This window comes from Cynara cardunculus (genome assembly GCF_001531365.2).
Source record: "Cynara cardunculus var. scolymus isolate 2C chromosome LG 15, CcrdV1, whole genome shotgun sequence".
In the NCBI taxonomy this organism is placed as follows: Eukaryota; Viridiplantae; Streptophyta; class Magnoliopsida; order Asterales; family Asteraceae; genus Cynara; species Cynara cardunculus.
In genome coordinates, this window is record NC_037542.1 from 6,320,835 (window position 1) to 6,343,076 (window position 22,242).

The 22,242-nt window shown below is 33.9% G+C and overlaps 2 protein-coding genes across 2 annotated transcripts; both read right to left on the reverse strand.

Moving 5' to 3' along the window:
* Positions 1 to 4,605: 4,605 nt before the first annotated feature.
* LOC112528433 lies at positions 4,606 to 11,202 on the reverse strand. Its single transcript, XM_025139459.1, has 7 exons — positions 10,919 to 11,202; positions 10,758 to 10,836; positions 10,596 to 10,654; positions 10,054 to 10,193; positions 8,385 to 8,595; positions 6,908 to 7,080; positions 4,606 to 4,965 (listed from the first exon to the last, which is right to left on the reverse strand). Exons 1-6 carry the CDS (start codon positions 10,970 to 10,972, stop codon positions 6,913 to 6,915), a joined length of 711 nt encoding a protein of 236 aa, XP_024995227.1. The 5' UTR covers positions 10,973 to 11,202; the 3' UTR covers positions 4,606 to 4,965; positions 6,908 to 6,912.
* A 6,261-nt stretch (positions 11,203 to 17,463) lies between these two features.
* On the reverse strand, positions 17,464 to 21,506 carry LOC112527645 (amino-acid permease BAT1 homolog). The gene is made up of 7 exons (XM_025138398.1): positions 21,216 to 21,506; positions 20,861 to 21,121; positions 20,315 to 20,333; positions 19,514 to 19,915; positions 19,128 to 19,417; positions 18,701 to 18,830; positions 17,464 to 17,985 (listed from the first exon to the last, which is right to left on the reverse strand). Exons 1-7 carry the CDS (start codon positions 21,326 to 21,328, stop codon positions 17,626 to 17,628), a joined length of 1,575 nt encoding a protein of 524 aa, XP_024994166.1. The 5' UTR covers positions 21,329 to 21,506; the 3' UTR covers positions 17,464 to 17,625.
* Between the last annotated feature and the right edge of the window lie 736 nt (positions 21,507 to 22,242).

Consider the following 22,242-nt stretch of genomic DNA (forward strand, 5'->3'; position numbering starts at 1 on the left):
GTTGGAAAGGATCCATAAAGTAATAGCATTTTCAAGTAACTTTTGACGAGTATCGATGTAATCACATAAACAAACAAAAACCCGTGAATACTTGTGAAAGGTCTAGGAGCGAATTACACGTTTAGTTCCTCTAGTTACATTTTTGTTAACGTTCTCTATATATTTTTAAAAAAATATAATGAAATTATGTATGTGTAATTCTATTTTTCGAAATAAAGGGCCGTTTACCAAACGTTTATCCCGGGTAAATGCTTACTAAGTAACATTACCTCACCGCATGAATATGATAAAGACCAAAAACCTTACTAAGTAACTTAACGAGGATGATTTTGAGTTGGACGAAGAACCACAAGTCAGGTGACGAAGATTTTGAATTCAACTCCGATGCCGAAAGACTTTTGGATATAATTGATGATGATGATAACATGGGTGGATAGTTTTTAGATATGATATATCCACTCTAATATAACATATTAGAGTCTTAGAATACCAGAGATATATGGATTATAGAACCATGTGTAGATTGCTCTTTTTGTTATTATCTCTTGATATCATTTTTGTACATAATTTTTTTAATACCATCAAAAACAAGAAACATAACCTCAAATAAAGGAAACATCGTTGAATTACACGAGTTATCGTGCAAGTTCATTATGCAAGTACATGAATGTACATCTTATTAAAATACTGAGATTATTTGGTACACTAAGGGACCGTTTACCAAACGTTTACCCGGATGGTTGGACCAAAAATCTTACCCTGTAAGCGCTAAGGCAAGAACCAAGAGTCGTACCAGGTAAGTGATGGTGATAGCTCTTACCACAGTTAGCGCTTACTGGGTAAATTGTTGCATATGATATCGTTTTAGTGGACTAAAATCTTACTTGATAATGTTAAATTTTACCGGTAAGCGCCTAACCGAGTAAGCGTTCAGTAAACAACCCCAAACTAGTTAGCTAATTAACATTGTATTGTATTATATGCATATTTCATGGGTAAAAAGAAGAATGATACTTTTGAAGAGAAAGAAACATTCTGAAGAGAGGATTTACAAACGCACACTATGAAATTAATGGTTGATCTGAAACGGACAAAGTTTGCTTTAGTTCTTACTTATTAGAACAAAGATTTTTTTCCATCAATATAACAAAGTTCCAAATTTTCCTAACTAATCTAAACAAACTTCTAAAATTTCCTAATTCCTTAGACCCGTTTTTACCTATAACCCGGCAACACTTTGTTACACTAAATAGTTCCATTAAGAGGCAATTTCCGAATCGTTAAAAGGTGAATCTTGTTTGGAAAAAAAAAGTCTGCATCTTAATGGTTCTAAAACCCTATAAATGATTTTCTATCTTGTATCTTCCTTAACCATTAAGATCCCTAATTTCATTGTATACAATTAACAAACAATTAGATTTCATTTTACATTCTATCATGAGAGCCTCTTAATCATTATTCACCAAACCATTCAGCAATTGCCAAACAGTCTCTAAATAGAAAATAAACCAAACTAAATAGGTACAATAAAAAATTGGAAGTTTGTACATTAAAAAGGAAATTTTAATACTTCATTTCATTGATGAGGGGAAAAAATGGTTAACTAAACCACACTTCATTGCATTTTGATATCAGAAAAATCCCAACATGGCCATTTTAGAGATGCCATACCAGCTGATCATTGTTCTTAATTAACAATCAAAAAAGGAAATGATGGCTAATATCAGATTTGAATGAGTGAAACCATTTGGCTGAAATCATGCAAGAAATGATGTTGATTAGAATAAATAAGATTGAACCAACTTAACCTGCGTTGTGTCTTGCCATGCAACAGAGAAATTCAAGAGAAGGTTAAGGGAAAGGGAAGAAACCAGAAGTAATACGCGGCATGGGCGGAATTGGAAAGAGAACTCTTCTTCTGTTCACCAGAAGACATATTCATTTCTTTCCAACCCGACCATTCCACACATTACTTGCAGATCATCCTTTCCCTCTTCTTCTTATCCACACATTACTGCAAACTTGCCTCCGGTTCTTCTGTCACAGACCTTTGAGAAGCTCGAAATGCTTGAATCAAGCTGAATTATCAACTAACTTAGAAATCAGCAGGATAAAAGCCCATTACTCATAGTGAATCAATTCAAGATGGATAAAACTAATAGAATCAGAAACTCCACAAACCCATTTTCTGTTTCGCAAACCTATGAAATCTTCCATTATTTGCACATATGTATGTTTAACTTCATGTTTTCCTTGATCATTTCTTGCTCTAGATGGCCTAATTTCTGAATCTTATTTGTAGTCAAGTGGGTTTTGTACCACAGATCAGTAACTTGTTTACCAAAGGAGATCCAATACTACCTATTTCTGATTGAAATTATTACCAAAGGGCCAATCTTTGCTTCTTCAATCTCCTATATCATCCATTCCTAAGTTGAATTAATGAGACTAAAGCTAAAAAAAGGTAAAACACACAAAGAATCCACAATAACGGTCAGAAAAAGGAAAATGAAGCTATGAAAAGAAATAATGAATCCAATCATAATAGAAAATTCGGTGTGAAATTGAAATCCTCTTCAATTGTTTTCAATCCGTTAAATCCATATATGAACAGTAACATGAATAGTTTACATAAACAAACAGAAACTCTGGTGGCAACCTTTTTAGAAAAATTTCTTCACAAAATCATACTGAAATCGATGAAAACAATAAATTCGACCAATCAGCAGATAAGATCCAGAAATTACGCTAGCTAGAACTTGAAACTATTCAGAACATGAATCGCAACATAAACAGGAGCACTAAAAAGTACCAAATATCGTCTACTTTTTCCGTTTCCCTAAATCCATCGCTAAATCGATAAATTCCTTCACTATAATCCAACAAAAGCACGCAAGATAAAACATGAATGTAAACATACACAAGTGCAAATAATGGAAGATTTCACCTAGGGTTTGCGAACCAGAAAAGTCGACGACACCTCAGATCTGGGTAGATTGATTCCATAATTACCCTTAAGCCATTCTTATAGACACCGTTAATTGCAAAAAGCCCCCTGAGATTTATGTTATTTTCATAAAAAGAACAAAAGTTTTTTAAATTACATATCCAACTAAAAAAAATGTCAATTCATGTTCATACTTTCAAAATCATATCAATCAGTTAGAGGATGTTTAATTTGACGAATGATTTAGATTTCATGAAAGGATTTGAAATTGGATCTTTGCTGTGTAGAGATGTTTTAATCTTTTTGGAGGCCCTGTTATATCCAAAAAAAAATTATTACATTGCATAAATGAGATAACAGAGAATATATGTTAATAATAGTATATTATAAGATTAACTAACGAATATGGTAACGAGATATTTCTAAATTTTGAAGTGGTTATTACTAAAATATCCGAAATCATAAATATACGATGACGAGTTATAAAAACAACATTTATATGTAGGCAAGCGGTTAAAATTTAGATAAACAAAATTCAGGTTCTCAGAATGCAAAATTCCATTAAATGTACGATACTTTGGAGGGGAAGAAATATGTAAGAGGTTTAAAAAATTCATGCAACCAAAACGAAACCATGTTGAATTAGAGTATTGTAAAACTAAAGGTCTAGAACTAACAAGTTGGTTAAAGTAAAGGACTTAAATGGTATTTATCTTATATATAAGGGGCATGAAAGGTTGAATTTATTGACATCCACGTTGGATGCCTTCTGCTTTACGATTCCACTTGCGTCTCTCTTGGATTCCAAACTTGTCCGTCAATACATTTTTCTGTTAGGGTTTTATTGAGATTGTTTATAAAAACAACTTATTGATTTATTTCAGTGTGATATTAATAATAAATATTTTTAAGTGTTTAGATAAACAGCTTATACTGGTAATAAAAAAATTTTGAAAAAATTAAACCATTCTAACTTATAATAAGTTGATAAGGCTTTTTGTAGAAAAGCATAAGTTGTTTCAAATAAGCAATCTCAAACACCACCTTAAAAGCTCATGTATTCAACGAAACATAAATTAACTTATTTTTTCTACCACAAAAGATAAAGAAAGGAAAAAGCAAAAGAAGAGATCTCCTCATTTGTAACAATCCTAATTAAATATCAACACTAATGAGACGAGATGCATCGAATCAATTCCATCTAAAGCGAATTTCATGGGTAAGAATGAGATTAAAAATGATCAAGTATTCAGATCTCTTTCTTAGCTTGTCACTGTAACTTCCCTTGTCACACGATCATTCGCCTTTATATTTATGTTCTTACCATTTTTATCTATTAAAAGGGTGTTTGCGATTACTTATTTAAAACAATTTATACTTTTCTATAAAAGCACTTATCAATTTATTATAAGTCAGAAGGGTTTAACTTTTTCAAAAACTCCTTATTACCGGTTTAGCACCGGTATAAGTTGTTTATCCAAACATTAAAAAGTACTTATTACCAATACCATATCGGAACAAGTCAATAAGTTATTTTTATAAGCAATCCCAAACACCCCCTAAATTCGTTCAAACAATGAACAAAAAAGTTGACGACTATTAAGACGAGCAACATGTGAAAAAAAGATGGTATGTGCAAACAAGCATCAAGAACTGTAAACAAAAAAGTACAATACGTTAAAACAACAAAGAAAAGACAAAACGCAATACTGACAATTTATGTAAGACAAGATCCCGATCTCCTAACGAAACCGAGTCCTGCCAACTGCAGACGCAAAACTCGACCAAAAGATGCAACAACAATTTAAGAAGCGACCTTAGTAGCATTTCACAACCAAAATTGTTTGTGAATTTGTACATTTGAAAAGCAACCATTCCCACTATACAGTTTGGGGGTAAAAGGGTACATGTTGCAATAGAACAACACAGTGAAAAAAACTCAGATCATAACAACACTAACCATGAGCTCTGCAACAAAAACATGGTCTCATAAAATTTAAAACCTCGCAAACTCGAACCTGAAATGGAACATAAAACATTTGGAAACAGTTAGATGATTGTTTAATAAATATGTAACAGACTTGTAACGAAAAGCGAAAAGACCAAGTGTCGTTTCGGGTTTAACCAAATCAGAAAACGTCAACCTAGAGGGACAAACTCCTACTACACAAGTTACAAGCCATCAATTTAAAGGATTCAAGAAAGTGAAACAGCTTTGATGAAAGTATTAAGTGCAACACGTACCGTTGTGTGGGCTAGGCAAATTAAAAATTCATAAAAACCAGTTTTATCATCAGAATATTCGGTGATCAAACTCTATTGGGACATCACGGAAACTCTATCTGTACTTTGGGTAGAGGTCTAGTCTACTGTACTCGTTTGGTTTCTTTTGGGTTTATCCGACAAACCCATAATTAACTAGACTAGATTATTACGAGAAGTGAACAAAACACAAGCAAATAAGAAAACAAAGAGAGGGTTCGAAGCAGATAAGAAAATCAAAGCTCCAATTATTTGGGCGGTAGAAGGGTAAATATTTTATGCTTCTATGACCAAACGTATAAGATGTCCAATAATTTGAGGTTCTTTGTTTCTTGTTTGGACCTGCAAGTACCGGGAGCCTTTAAAGAAAAACTAGAAATGACGAAAAATCGAGCCAAACCCTCAATAAATGCACGTCACTCTGCACCAAAATTAGCTGAGTGAATCTTTTTTGTTCTTTCTAAATTTAAATGATTTGCACTTAATTAACACGCTTAATGGTTTGAGTGATTTATCACTAAGCCATATACGCACGTCTGTTTAAAACTTAATCAATAAGTCAGTGTCTTAAGCGCTAGTATGTATTCCCCATTCAGGCAAGCCTTTTTCCCATTATACCCTTTCATCTTTGCAATTCGCCTCCAACAGCAAATGGGAAAACATTCAGCAAATTAGTCATTTATTACTTATTTCAGACAGGCGTCTTTACCCACGCAGGACTTGATGGAGAAAACAAACAAGACATTTCATGAATGGATTGACTTCAATCAAACAAATAAGTTGCTTCAAAAAAGAGGAAGAGGACAATATTGATCCACCATAGTACAAGAATAAATGAGATTAAATTTTACAAAAAACCAAGATTCAAGAGATGTATCGATGCCTAAACACATATACCCTCCGTCCCCATGGAAAATGTGATTTGTAATTGAGCATATAGTTTAAAGAAGTGATTGACCACTAGTTAAATGTCTAAAACCCCCTTAGATAACGACACAATAGGAAATCTTATATACTCGAATCAAATAATCAATGTGTCGCAACGATGGCAATATAGAAAATAGGTAACTTTAACCAAAAAGTTTAAAAAAGAAACATTACTATTTTCATAAGACATCCCAAAATGTAAATTGTTGCAATGTTCATTGGCTAGATAGAGTATTATCGTAGCAGCTTTTCATTTGAATTTCTTTATTTTATATTTTATTGAGGTTCCGAACAATAGATAAAAGAAGACAAACAAAACAATATCGAAAGGAAAAACAGGTTGTATGAAACTGTATATGCAATATCTGCCTAAAAAAACCCAACATATTTAAAAAATGCTAACAAATATGAAAAGGGCGACTTTTTTACCATCTCTTCAACTACGTTGAAGAGTTCATCTAATCAATATATACACTTAATTGATTACACTTATATATTATCTTGGCTCATATTTTAAATTAATTCAAATGAAATTTCTCCGGTGTTAATCTGAAGGTCTTATGGAGGGCTTTCTTTGGGAAGGGGGGAGAGGTGATTCCATTTAGTTTTTTAAACTTTCATTGAATCACCTTCTCTTCTGGATTCAGTGTACTAGACTAGAAATAAATCATTTATTCAGAGAAATTAAAAACATTAAAAAAAGAAATGATATAAACAGGTAACACAATGCAAAACCATAAAAGCATGCAATAAGAGATGCTACTTTGGTACCTGGATCAACTTGACTTTACATGGACCTCAACTATGTCATCATCTTCCATCTCAAGACTGCTAGGAGTAGCTTTGGGGTCAATTTTATCCCCATCAAAGCAAAATACCAAGCTTTCTATCTTATGCTTCACTTTGTCAGCATACATTTTGAAAAGCCGCTCAAACTTATCATCCTACAAAAAAGAGAACAATGTGAGAATCCAGAATAACAGAACAATGACAATAGAACTATAATTGGCAACTTGGCAACATATGTGAGTATACTTTTCACAAGAATCGATGAAGAAACTTTTCTTGATTGAGATATTTTTTTCGTAAAGATGCCTGATGAGGAAACTTCCGCACATGCTATTTCCTAGAAGACCAGTCTGCACAGCTCACCTTTGAGTGTACAATCTCGGTCTATTTAACAATATACAAGCCTCTATGATGACTCGTAACAATGTCGTTTACCTTAATTTGGTAAGTAATCAAGCTTTTATATTACTCCCGTGTCGCAAAATAAGAGTCTCCCATTTCTATTTTAGTTTGTCAACAAATAAGTGTCCACTTTCAGAAGTAAGTGTCCACTTTCAAATTCTACCCTTAATTAGAAGATGGAGAAATTCATTAGTCCCTCTATTATCAAGGGTAAAATTGTCATATAGTTAAAAAAGTGAAATAATTACACATTTCCAAAACAGAGCCTTTTTCGTCGTGGACATTTATTTCAGGATGGAGGGAGTATTGGATGTTATACAACTGGCTATTTTCATCCTAATTAAGATTAGGCATTCTACGGAGGTACCGAAGCGATAATAAATAAATAAAAACTATCTCTAGTTTGATTCAGCATTTACTAACTAAAGATATTATGCAATTAAATATTTAAACACTACCAAAGTTGTTATAGGCTCAAGGCGCACTTAGGCACGAATGGGTCCTGGGTCTAGGCGTGAGGCATGGTCCTTGGGAATGTGAGGCACATCTTATATAAAAAAATTATATGCACACACACAGAGTTAAACACAACTCAAATATGTAGCAAGTACAAGCCTCCATGCAACAACCGACAGTACTTCGATAGAGGGAGAAGGGTTTAAAGCGTGAGCCATGGGGGAAAAGTTTTAAGGTCTGGTAATTTATAGAGAAAGAGGCTTGAAGTTATAAGAACCGGGATAATCTATTTAACAAGTCTTTTTTTAAGACGTCTAGAAGATAAAAAAGATGAGAAAACTTATTTAATATTGGAGTTTGACTTGGTATTTAGTAACTCTTTATGAGGCACACCTAGGCCCACAAGGTGCCTCAGCCAAGGCGCAGGGCCTTGGTTAGCCTCATGAATACGCCTAGCCTCGAGACTCTAAAAGCCCAAGACCTTGTGAACCTAGAGCCTAGGCAACTATGAACACTATCATGCATAAGGGGCACAAAATACTAGAAACATCCAAAATACTGTAAGATTTTGTTTATATCTTTTTAGCACGAAAGAGCCTACTTTATAGATACGGAACTGCTTCAGACCGTCCTTTTCTTGGATGGATATAACTATCTTTGGCCTTTCTATAGCAGGTTTTGACGGCTTCCCCGTAGGATTTTCACATGCTGAATTCATTGAGGATGTAAGATCTCTTTTGACAGCCTCTTCAACAGATCGCAACATGTCTTTAGCTGATTCAGTAAATGACATCAACTCCTGCTTCTTCAGCCTATCATCACAAACATAAGCCAATAAAGAAAGCAGAATATACCAAAAAAAGAGCGAGAGTCCCTACTGAACCGAAGTCTACAAAAGGCAAATCCATCTTCTAGTATGCATTACATGTGAAGCTTTGTGATGACTGATGAAATCAAAATTAGCAATCAAAATCATAAGATCCGGTTGCACACATCTATTAGCTCTGGATGACCTATAGAAGATGGTTATGATTAACAAATAACTTTTACCAAAAATTGGATAGTGATAACAAAGAAATGGCTCTGCATTGTTCTAAATTTAAACGAATTGGAACTGGAACCAATTATGACGTTATAGAAACAAGAATAAAGAATGGATTGGAGGACACTAGCTCAAACCTAATGAGAAATAAATTCAATATTATAAAGAGCGTGAACCCTGGCTCCAAGGGTTGTAAACATGTATAGAATCCTCTAATGCTCATATAAAGACCAGCTCAATACCTTTCAACCATCACTTGTAACGTTTACCCTTCAACCTGAGCGGTATTTTCTTATCACACCAACTTCACTCTGTTTTTATCCTATGCCTCAAGAATCTCTCTGATCTGATTGCGAGTAGCAAAAGATGTCATTCCAATTTCGAAGCTACTTTGAGCATGCTTATCATACTTTAAACATCTAATGCAGCTAATGTTGCACACTATGTACTACATCTGAACCGAACTTAAGTCTGAAACCTCCTGGACTCGAATAACGCAGCAGGATGCTTCTTATACAAAATTTAGATAGTAAATAAAGTTGATACCATTTTCCGACCACTTCCTTATAACTGAATATTTATTTCATTATTTTTCAATAACTGCTCTATAAAGTAACTACAAGACAGAAGGACATTTAATAGAAAAAAGATAACATGAGTAAAAATTGTCAATAAATGCACGAAAGATTTGCTCAATGGTGCGGAAATAAAGGGAGTGCGGAAATAAAGTGACGTGAAGATCTATATCTACGGCATTAGACCATTAGTTTCAAAAAGAATGTAAAAGTTTGTTGTTGACTTGTTTAAAACGGTAATATGGTCATTCCACTAGTCCCTCCGGCTGCTTGATTTGAGCTCTCTTTCGCTCTCTCTCTCTCTCTTTTCTTTCGGGAAGGGGGTGGGGTGGAAAATCCAGGCTCTTTTTCCATTTCTACTAAAATACATGTACTCTAGTATTGAGCCTACAAGATCCCATTGCGATATTGCAGTACTGAGATCTTCAAATCTGGCGAAAGCAATACAGGGGGGAACAAAAAAATTGGTGGAAAGCCATACACAGGCTTCATAATGCTGTCAACCAATTTTACATTCAAAATATCATCAGTAAATATTATTATAGCAATTCTATGTCATGACAAGAAGTCATCAATGGATTGCTGAGCCTCAGGAAAACAAGATCGCCATCCATGAATTATAGAAAGTAAAACAAGTTCCCAATTAAATATACCTCAACTCCTTTATAATTGAATTCTCACATAGCTTCTTGTCAACAGCCACCTTGGGTGGCGGGGCCAACCAATCCAAATCATCATTGTCTTCACCCTCATCGATATTAATTACTTTGGCAGCCTCTTGTACCTTTACAGCCTATCCAATTTAAAATCACAGGGGTAAACACACTACATACCATAGGAAAGCCTGTATTTTTGAGAAAACGTCAAAATCTTTTCACCAACTAACCTATATTTTACCCATTATCACATTAACAGACACTTGGTAGGATATAACATGCTTCTAAGCAATTATATGATGAATACTTTGATAAGATATAACAGATACTTTAGTGAATTTCGACTGTTGCATATCATATTTCTCGGCTCTGTTCCAATTTCCAAAGAGAGAACATTTGATCCATATTTGTTAAAACCACTTCCTTTTCAAATTCCATATAGACATTCATACATCTTACACATCATATTTCAAACTTCTTGCAGTTTTTCATACAAAAACGAACTGAAACCAGGCGTGTAAGTAGAAAAAAGAGCTTACAGCAGAAACGTTGTGTTTCCTGCGCTTGGAAGGAATCGGAGGGACGTCCAAGTAATCATCTGCAAAATCATTAATAATCATCAATTTCATTGGCAAAATCCACATCATAACACATAAAACAGAAAACAACCAAAATTATACACAGGTCGAAAGAGAACAAACCATCGTCAAGGCAAACGACATCAAAAGGCTGAACACGAGAGTAATCAAATAAAGGCTCGAGCTCTTCCTCTGGTTCCGCCTATTACAAAAGGACAAACGAAATCAATTGGAAACCCTAAGAAAGATTTCCTTTTTAAATTCTGAAAAAGAAAGAATCGCACCATTTTTATTGAATCTATGCTGCTCTTGTGTTGATTGATCGGTGGTCCTTCCATTAACTGACTGTTGTGTTGATTGATCGTTGCTCCTTCGATTGACTATTGTTGTGTAGATTGATCGCTGCTCCTTCGATTGAATTCTCAGAAAAAAAACTCAGAAATTACGAAACTTCTAGTAACGCATAAACCCTTTCTTTTTATCTATCCCCCAAAAGATCCCATCCAATTTCCATAGCCGGCCATGAAAGCCCAAAGTAAGGTCGACAGGGTGCTCACTGCTCAGGCCCCTAATATTCAAATTAACTTTTTTTAAATAAATCCGTTTGAATTTATAAATTCAAAATAAAATGGGTTATTGACCAAAATGACTTTTTGAAAAAAAAAATTCAAAAATAACTCTAAAATGTTACAGAATAATCGAAAAATAACAACAATAAAATAGAGAGAATAAATATATGACTCTTATTAATCCTAAATTATTTTATAGAGATAAGTTACAAGTAGATAACTACGAGATATTTCACTTATAATCTTATACTATATTATAAACCATTTGACAAAAACTCTTAAAAACCATTTTTATGCGTAAAGTACTGTTTATTAATGCATATTACTTAAAATTCAAGATTGCAAGTAGATTGTGCGTAAGTACAACTTATTAAAGCTCATTATCTGAATTCGTGTAACTAACTGCAGATAAACATAATCAAATAAAGAATAAACATCTCATTTGAAATATAAAAAAATCTAAAATATAATTAGGATAATCATTGAGTTCTAACAGAATACTTAATTATTATCTTTATACAATATTATATTATTAAACCAAAAATAAATTATTTCGTTACTAAACTTAAATTAAATTATAATAAAAAAATAAATTAAAGAAATTACACAAAATAGAATTTTTAAATAGTTGATTTGATATTAACATTGATATATTTTTTTTTTAAATTTATATGATATTTTCAAATTTATATTTTATTCAAAAATATAATCATTATTGCTTTATTAAAAACATATAAAATCGTATTATAACTTCGATAGAGACAAATAATAAAATAGAACATTAAAATCGAGATGTATCTCGCTGCATTGCTCGGAGTACTCTTCTAGTTTAACTATAATATATTTATTTCTATCTCTATCGTCAAATCTTTTAGACGATGACACACTTATCCTACAACACTCCCCCTTATGTCGAGTCAAATGAGTGATGGTGCACAACTGTTGTCTCGTTAAAACCTTATGCCAAAATGGAAACTCAGTGGGAAAAAATAAAATTTGGACGAAGGCAGAAGTACAACGCACCAGTTTCTTTGCAATATATAGACTTTTCCTTTTAGTCCAATATTCTTTCAGATTCTTACATTAATCATGAGCGTTAGGAAAGCAATATGACATATAAATTGTTGTCTCACTAAAACCTTATACCAAGAAACAAAACCCAATGGGAAAAATAAAACATTGGGTAAAGGAAACAGCAAAACATACCAATATCACATGTATAGTAGGCTCCCCCTTTTGTCTACTACTCTCTTGATACATACATTAATCAAGGGAGTTTGGAAAGTCTCCATATTCCAATTTTTTCCACATGTTTCTAAAATGTGGCCTTAGGCAGTGATTTGGTAAACAAAAATAGCCACATTCTCCTTAGACCTTACTTGATTCACTTGAATCTTAAGTAGAGTATTGTTGTTGATTATGGAAAAACTTGACAAACTATGTTTTGTATTATCACCCTTGATATATCCTACTTTCATTTGTTCAATACAAGCTGCATTATCTTCATATATGTATGTAGGATTTTGAGTGGTTGAGCTTAAACCAATAGCCCCTATTATATGTATAATGACAGACTTTAGTCATATACACTCTCGAACCACCTCATATAGGGCAATAATCTCTGAATGGTTCGAGTAGGTAGCTACAAGGGTTTGCTTGGTAGATTTTCAAGAAATAGCCGTGTTCCCAATTGTAAAAAACATATCCTATTTGGGAACCACCTTTGTATGGGTCAGAAATATACCCATCATCGCAAAGCCTACTAATATATCATTTGGGGTTTCACTGTATGAGATAACGCTTTCTTTGTTAATACCTGTAACAGATATTATAGCCCCAGTTTTTTCTTTGTAGGGAAAGAATAACTCCATGTCGATGGTTTCTTTTAGGTATCGAAATATATTCTTGATACCATTCCAATGATATTGCGTTGGAGCCCAGCTTAATCTAGCTAATAACTTCACTAAAAATGCAAATATCTGGTCGAGTACATTGTGCTAAGTACAATAGTGTGTCTATTACACTTAGATAGGGAATTTAAGCTCCCAACACCTCTTTGTCATCATCCTTTAGATGAAATAGATCTTTCCTTATATCCAACATTTCGACCGATCATAGGAGTTCTAGCCGAATGTACTTTGTCCATATTAAATCGTCTGATCATTTTTTGGACATATGTGGATCGGTGGAATAATATTCCACAAACTCGTTGTCCTAGCTCAAATAGCTAAGACAAAACCAAGTTTTTCCAAGATCTTTCATCTCAGATTTAGATTTCAAGTATCTCGTGGTTTCTCTTATTTCATCAATAGTGCTATTATGTTCATAACATTGACATATAGAGTTACGATTGTAAGTTTGGAACTCGCTTACTTTATAAATACACAAGGGCACGATTCATCGTTCTTATATCCCTTTCCAATCAAGTATTCACTTAGGCAAGTATTACATATCCTTCTAGATTGCTTTAATCTATAAAGTGAGCATTTTAATTTTATTGCAAACGTACTTTATGGTTTAGAGTTACTTGATTTGGATAATATAATGTCATCAAACACTTATATATATATATATATATATATATATATATATATATCTGAATCCCCATCGAGATAACCACATCATTAAGCTACAATCCCAGCCCTTAGGGAACTACTAGGCAAATTAATTAGCAGAACGTTAAAACATCCATCACGGGAGAATAAGTCTTCTCATGGTCAATCCAGGGCACTGTAAGAAATCTTTTGCCAAAGGAAATCCTTATACAATATGACTTAATTATTCTCATTACGCTTTCTGACAAATGATTTATCTACGTCATACAAGCTTTATACTTGGTGTATTAGCACTACCTGACCAAATACCCGTTCATTTGTCAAGTAGTATAATTTTACAGGATTGTTTCTTTTCATTTAGGCCATGTTTTCTCTTCGTTAACATTTTTCAACTGAGCATGATATCATCGTGCTCTATCATCTTATGAGCAACAATATATATGATATATTTCATCAATGAGTATGTATGATCTCTCCATCAACTTATGTGCACTCTCATAATTCATTTGAGATTTCTTAGATCTTTGGAACCAATATTAACTTCGGAGCGTCCTCCAATAATGATTCATATACATAGTTTTAATCAGAGACAATTTTAGAAGTTTATGTATTGATGATAAGAATGGTTGTGACTTACTTTTCTTTTCCTTAGATGAGTATCTATTGAACCAAGTAGCTTCCCCCATTTCCTTTTGGGAGCCCTGACCTCAACCACACCTCCACCATGTGTGATTGTAATGCACTTTCCAGCGGCGTTGTGGACTTGTTTGGGGACTTTTAACCTTGCGGGTATATTTGCAGCTGACATATGTGATCTTGTCACTCCTTGAATAACATTAAACGTATCATGTATCGAGTGTGATTCGTTTGACTTCAACTTTACATTGTGAGTTTAAGGATCAAAATGAGACATAATGAGAATATTTTATGACACTTCCTGTCGTTCCCATGGAAAATCCTTTTTTCTATCTCCCTCTAACGATAGGAAGACTGTCTCATCAAAGTGACAATAGAAAATCTTGCGGTAAATAGATCATACGTCAAGGGTTCTAAGTGGATAATTATTGGGGACTCATATCCAACATATATATTTAATCGTCTTCGAGGGCCCATTTTAGTGTGTTATGGGGGCGCAATTGGCACGTATACTCACAACCAGATATGAACAAGTGTGAAATATCAAGCTCATATCCAGTTACCAACTGGTAGACAGAAAATGGTTGGTTATCAGTGGGTCTAAAATGAATAAGTAGTGATGTATGTAATATTGCATAACCCCATGCAGAAGTGGGTAAATTGGTGCGCATAAATAATGCCCTAACTACCATCTATATCCTTTTGATAGTAGCTTCTGCAAGACCATTTTGTGTATGCACATGGGGTACAGGATGCTCTACATCGATCCCCATAGACATGCAATAATCATCAAATGCTTGCGACGTAAATTCTCCAGCATTAACAGGTGCTGAAGTTTGGAATTTATTTCACTTCTGGTTTATAATTTATAAGAGTGATGCTAAAATCTTAAATCTGAATTAATAAGACTGTTTATTTTTTAAACTGATAAATGTATTGGAGGCTCATATTTCGTTCGATTTTATCGTTTCTGTATCCAAAATTCAATATAGGTGGATACATACCCTATACATTTGTCTCGCTTCCACTCATTTACCGATGCAATTTCAAATACTTGAACGGTCGACTCCTTTTTTTATTTTTAATTAAAAAAAATGGTCCATTTTACCTATTAAAAAATTATAATGTTGAATTTATAGATACGTTTATACAATTCCACATATCTATTCATCATCATCATGAAATTTACATTTAAATTATATAATTAACATCCATTTAAACGAAAATATGTCATTACCAGTAGGAAAGGGAATGAAAGGAAAAAAAAATTAAAACCCTTTAAAAAATTATTAGAATCGCTAAACTACTCATTCTTTCATAACAAATAACATATTTTTAAAGTGTATTTTTTTTTTAAAAGATGCATTTGCTTTCTCTTATGTTTAATAACATGAAAAATTATCTTCTTTCTTTTCCCTCCTTTTCTTTTTCTCCACAAATTCGAGAACACATTGTAAGTACAGAACTAAGATTTTTAGTAGGAAAACAGCTCTCACATGTAGTGCTAAGCTTATTATACAAGGAGCTAAAAGTTCTCACTTTCTATCCACGTGGGACGAGTTGTTACAAACTCTCTCACTCAAACTCCTGACGTCCGCGTCAGGCCTATCCAGAATCTTCCTCCTTATCATCGGCAATGTGAGATCCGTCTAAGATGTTACAAACACCCCCTCTCGAGAACTCATCATACCCAATGAGGTTTGCCCCACCATCTTGATGGTACAAGGATCAACTCTGAGCCTATAATACCATTTTTAACACACCAAAAGGCCAAAGCAACGGACTGACCCAAAAACTTCGAATCCAACTTAAAACCACGGTGAAAGTAATTGGTATCCAGTAGTTGGGACTTATAAGGAGCTAAAAATTCTCATTTTCTATAAATGTGAGGAAAGTTGTTACAAGTAAAATAGATAACTTAAACAAATTCTGACATTTATCAGTTTACAAAAACAAACAGTCTTATCGATTCAGGTTTTAAACTCAAACCACAAGGGTGGTGCCTGATTGGTTTGAGTTTGGCTCCAAAGATCAAAAGTACATGGAGGTCCCAAGTTCAAATCCAAGGAGGAATAAAAAAAAATCTCCTTGTGGCCACAGAGGTTCAAATGCGTGACTTCGGACTATCTGCAAAGCAGGTGGTCGCCATGGGATTAGTCGGCTCGCATAGCGGGTTGGATATCCAGGTTAATCAAAAAAAAAAAAAACTTAGCACCACGTCTTATCAATCAAAAATGAAATAACATTTAAGACTTCAACCTTTTAAAAAGTAAACGTCACCTTAATTTCAGCCCCATCCCATGAATTATGCTTGTCAGGAATTGATTCAATGCATCACATATGTTGATCTTCAATTAGAATTGATCAAGGGTGGAAATTGCTTCTTACCCTTCTCACTATAACTTTTATTCTTACATAACCCAACCCTTCATGCAAATACCCTAATTATAGTGAAGGGTAAACCAACCTCTTATTTGCCTCTTATTCTTATTGTTCATCAAACCCTCAACAACGACGTTTCTCAATTGATTAACCTTAACTAATCATTTCTCCCAATTGATCTATAATCAAATCAATCTTCACCTCTCTCAGTTGATTTATTTTAATAGGATTAAAATGTGTTAAATACCGGTAATGATATATTTTCGTTTAAATGGATGCTAATTATATAATTTCAATGTAAATTTCATGATGATGAAGAATAGATATGTGGAATTGTATAAATGTATCTATAAATTCAACACTACAATTTTCTAATAGGTAAAATGGACAATTTTTTTTAATTAAAAAAATAAAAAAATGAGTCAACTGTTCAAGTATTCGAAATTGCATCGGTAAATGAGTAAAAGCGAGACAGATGTATAGGATATGTATCCACCTATATTGAATTTCGGATACAGAAATGATAAAAATCGTTTTTGATTGGACCAAATATGACACTTCCATATATTTATCAGTTTAAAAACTAAACAATCTTATTAATTCAGATTTAAGATTTCAGCATCACTCTCATAAATTATAAATCAGAAATGAAATAACACTTGTTTACACTTTGGGCACATGGAGAAGAGTAAGAAGGGTGTACAAATTGAACCTATATCACACACTTATTTATATCAACTAATTAATAGAAACAATTTTCATTACTCATATTCCTACATGAATATAATTTCTAATATCATAGAAAAAGCTTCATATACAAATATCAATAACATCAACAAACCAACATACTCATACAGTGTTATCGGTACCAACGTTTGTTACAGGCCCTTTAAACCAGTGTCGTGCGCTCACTATCCAATACGATACGACGATAATGAAAAGACCACCAACTGCCACCGGCGTATAGTTGAGAGTTTGATCAGTAACTGGGTACGCTACGGGTAAAGAGAATAGCACTGAAATGGTCATGACCCAAAGGACCGATATCCAACCAATAGCGACACCATACCGGCCTAAATTGAAAGGTCCAGGTATGAAGGAGTTACGAGCCAAGGTGACCCTAAAGAATATTGGTAACGCGTAGGCAATATACAACCCGATCACGGCTATTGATGTCATGGCTTGAAATGCCACTATGCTTCCTAGAGACTGCAAAAATGTTTATTCAACAACATACACAGTTAATACCGAATCATTTCCGGATTTTATATCGTACGTTTTAAATTGGTATGATTACATCAAGTAAAGAATCGAGTTCCTAAGGATAAAGATTTGTGCGATAACCATTGATAGCTTCCATCTAAAGGGTTGTTTGGTAAATGCTGAATGATTAAGAGACTTTGTATGATTTAGTACAAAATGAAAAATGATTGTTTGGTAGTTGTTCAGAATGAACAGTCTAATCACTGAAAATCACTAATTTAACACTCCGTATGGTTCAATGTAGAATGAAATATGACCGTTTGACAAGTGTCATTAAAATTACCATTTGTTGATTGAACGGAAAATGTTATCAACGGTTAGCAGTTTAGCGGCATTCACATGGCCCTTGAGGTAGAGGTTTTCCTCGGGCGGTCACCTGAGCTTTTGAGGGCAGTATCCTATGAGTGATTAAGGGATATCCATATCAGCTAGACTTGAACCCTTTCTTCTCAATATATGTTAGAACCTTCCCTTTTGTAAGGGCTCTTTTGGAGAGTAATTTGATGTGGTTCCACACATTCAAAACAAAGGTCTACCAAATGAAGTTTGCATTTAAGGAAGGTGTGAAGTAGGTTGTTTGCCATATTATGACATTTTATTTTCGAAAAAGATGCAAAGGGAAACTGTAACGACATGTCGAGGGTTGGTTTAGTTCACATACCGTAAGGGCCATGCAGAATGCTATCAGAGCCGAGAGCCAAACAGCATAAATAGGGACTTCATGGTCGTTAACTTTATGCCATAGTGACGACAAAGGCATGGCTCCATCTCTTGAAAACGCATACACCATCCTGCCAATCGCCTTCCCGTTGTTAGTTTTCGACAAAAACAAGGGCAATCATAATCTACATATACTACTGATAAACCAAATCAAACCAAACGAATCCAGTAAATCCCATACGGACTGACAAAGACTTTCCTCTGCCCCAAGGAATAGAGACACTAGTTCTGAATTATTACCGCTTAAAACCAAACCCAACCAAACCAAATAACGTGAATACCTCTAGCTAGATCAGATGGTAAACTAGTTCACAAAATATAATAAAACCTTAGCTGTTGTGAATGTGATTATCGATCCTAACAGTTACCTAGAATTGCTTGTGAGCGAGCTCATGCCACAGAAAAAAATGGCGACAGCCACGACTAGCAAGCAAATGATACCTCCAGTACCACTCCCGAATCGACTCTTAAAAGCTTGGTAAAAAATCTCAGCAATGGCGTATCCGCCAGCATCGTTATCCAGGCTCAAAAGAGCTGGGATATCAGTAACCGTAAACGTTATACCAAGCAAATAACCCCATCCAACAATTATAGATATCCCAATAGAACTAATGATTCCTTTCGGCCCGTTTATATCTGCACTCTTGGTTTCCTCTGACTGCAACCAAAATTCATCGAAAACATAGGCAAGAATACTAAGAACACCATAAAAACCGCATTTATCAACCAAATTAACAAAGAATAGAAAACTAACCATATGAGCTGAGGCATCATACCCTGTTAACGTATACTGGCTCATAAGCAATCCGATAAGAAATATGTACGGTTTACTGTTGATTCCCGCATCGTTATCTGTATTAAAATGCGTAAAAACAAACTCGGCACTAGCCCTTTCTTTTGCAACCACGGGTATGCAAATCATTAGAAAAAAGACGCCAAGAATATTCCAGGCGGCCGCAACTTGTCCAAAGAAGGATAGCCACGAGATTGGGAGGCTGTTTATGATAGCATGTACAAGAAGAATACCACCGTGAATGGCAAGAACTATGTATTTAGACGCCTGATAGCCGCCTCCGTTCTTGCCACCGGTGCTGAGAAGAATTATCACTTGAATCAACTGAGCGAGTGAAAAGTTGACGCTCGTCGTCACAGCCCACTACAGAGGTACAAAATTTCAATTGACGCTTTGTTTGGCAAACTGGCTGATAAGTTAATGGTTGACTGAGAAGACACTGTGTGCTAATAATTTGTAGCAGATAAACTAGTCATTTTTGATAAACTTTAGCTGATAAGACAACGTAAAAATGAGCTAAAAGACATGTTGAAAAATTAACAAGAAAAATAATTGGAAAAAAATGGGAAAAATTCCCTTGAGTTTATGGAAAGGATACTTATTAAAAAGCTAGCTTATAAATGCTGATCTCTCAACAAACTCAAAAATAAAATAACATATACTTGGCTTAATGTTTCCAAACATGGCCCAGATTAGAATGAGGTATTCATGCTTTTCAGATTTTAAATACTAGGAATCACAAGATATATGATTTTTGAGTACCTGGCCTACAATGTTGTACCTGCAAAAAAGCCAAAAAGAAAGAGAAAAAAGAAATTAGAATTAGAATATAATTACCGAAAAGTATATAGGTTATACCAAACCAAACGAGCCCAATATATCCCACCCCTAGGTGGGGTCTGAGAGTGTAAAATATACACGGTCCCGACCTCTACCAGAAAGACTAGAGTGGTTGTTTATGTGAAGACGATAGCAATAGATTGAAAGAGAGAAACAACAACAAAATGAATTGTGCAAAAAATTATATAAGCAATGATTTAAATTATTTGTAATCACCAAAGAGCTCATTTCGTATAGAAGCATCAGCGCTGCACAAAAAGGGTATGCCTCTGCCCGATAACCTCAAATTCATTAATACAGCAAAAAGAACCGTCTATCTCTTGGCCATAGTAATTTACAACACCTCCATATATCTATGTGTATATATATATATATATATGTATGTATATATATATATATATATGTATGTATGTATACGGAATTGGGTGATAGAGTAAATGTATAGAGAAATAAAAGCAGTTTATATACCAGCCGGTTATCCAAGAAGCAAAGGGTGCCCAACTACGGCCAGCAAGTCTGGCACTCCAATAATAGAGTCCACCAGAAGTTGGGTAAGAAGAACAGATTTCAGCCATAGACAAACCAACTGCCATGGTGAAGACACCAGCAACTAGCCATCCATAAACTAACACAACAGGTCCACCAAATCTCAGACCACTATTGTATAGTGTGGTTATACCTGTAAGCACCGATATAATCGAAAAGGAAAACGCAAAATTTGACAACACCCTGCAAATTCCAAAACCCTCAAATTAAACATCCAGATTCACGATTGAATTGGGTCTTTAAGAAACAATGGACAGGGATTAATGAGAAACATTACGAGAGATCACGCTTGAGTTCTTGCTTGTATCCCAGTTCGTTTAATCTGGAGTGGCCTGAATCTTGTGGGTGTTTGCCGTTTTCCGATTGAATAGGGATGACAGAACCCACCATTTTCTGAAAAGATTTGAGAGAAATTTGAAGGGTGTTTTTGAGTATGAAACTAAAAATCCCTTTTTCATCAATCTTGGTGTTTGATGATTGTTGTTATATATAAAATATTATATAAGAGGTATGTATGCATCGTGTGGAATCTAATTTGTTGGAAGGAGTGTTAACTGTGAATATGGTGGTCAAACAAGGAGGAGTTAAATTGACGTATGAGATATGATCATGAGGTTTGAATCCGATTCCCCCATGTGTTTTGACCTTACACACTTACCTTTATTATTATTATAATATTATAATAATAATAATTATAATAATAATATTATTAAAAGTCATGCCCTACCATTCTTATTTCCTCTCTCTTTCTCACTGCTGCTCCTGTTAGCGGAAGAACCAGAAGAACCAGAATTTGGACATATGTTTGTTTTAATGGCAATATATGCAATTTTTCAGAGACAGATGTTTATTTATTTCAGGTTTTTTTTTTTTTTTCAATTAACTTCGTAAAATAAAACAATTTCTCAGTATCTTGACATTAACATCTTATATTTTATTATAAAATATATTGAATTTGTTGATTTTATCTAAAGCTTTAATTCTTCCAACTACCCGATTTGGCACGCTATCAAATTAATCTGATGCAATTATTTTATAATATTTAATCTTTGGTTTGATTGTTATAAACCTTTTTTAATTATAGTTTTTTTTGTTTTATAAAAATTACAATGTTTGATTTAACAAAAGATATTCGTATTTCTAATAGCATCTTTAAAGTACAGAATGGAGGAGATTTTAAGGTTTTGTTTTTTATAAATTTACAATAGAATCTTCATACAATTTTTCAAAAAATAGAAAAGATGAGAAGAAAGAAAAACAATATTTGTTTTGTAGGAGAGAGAAGAAAGAAAAATAATATAAAA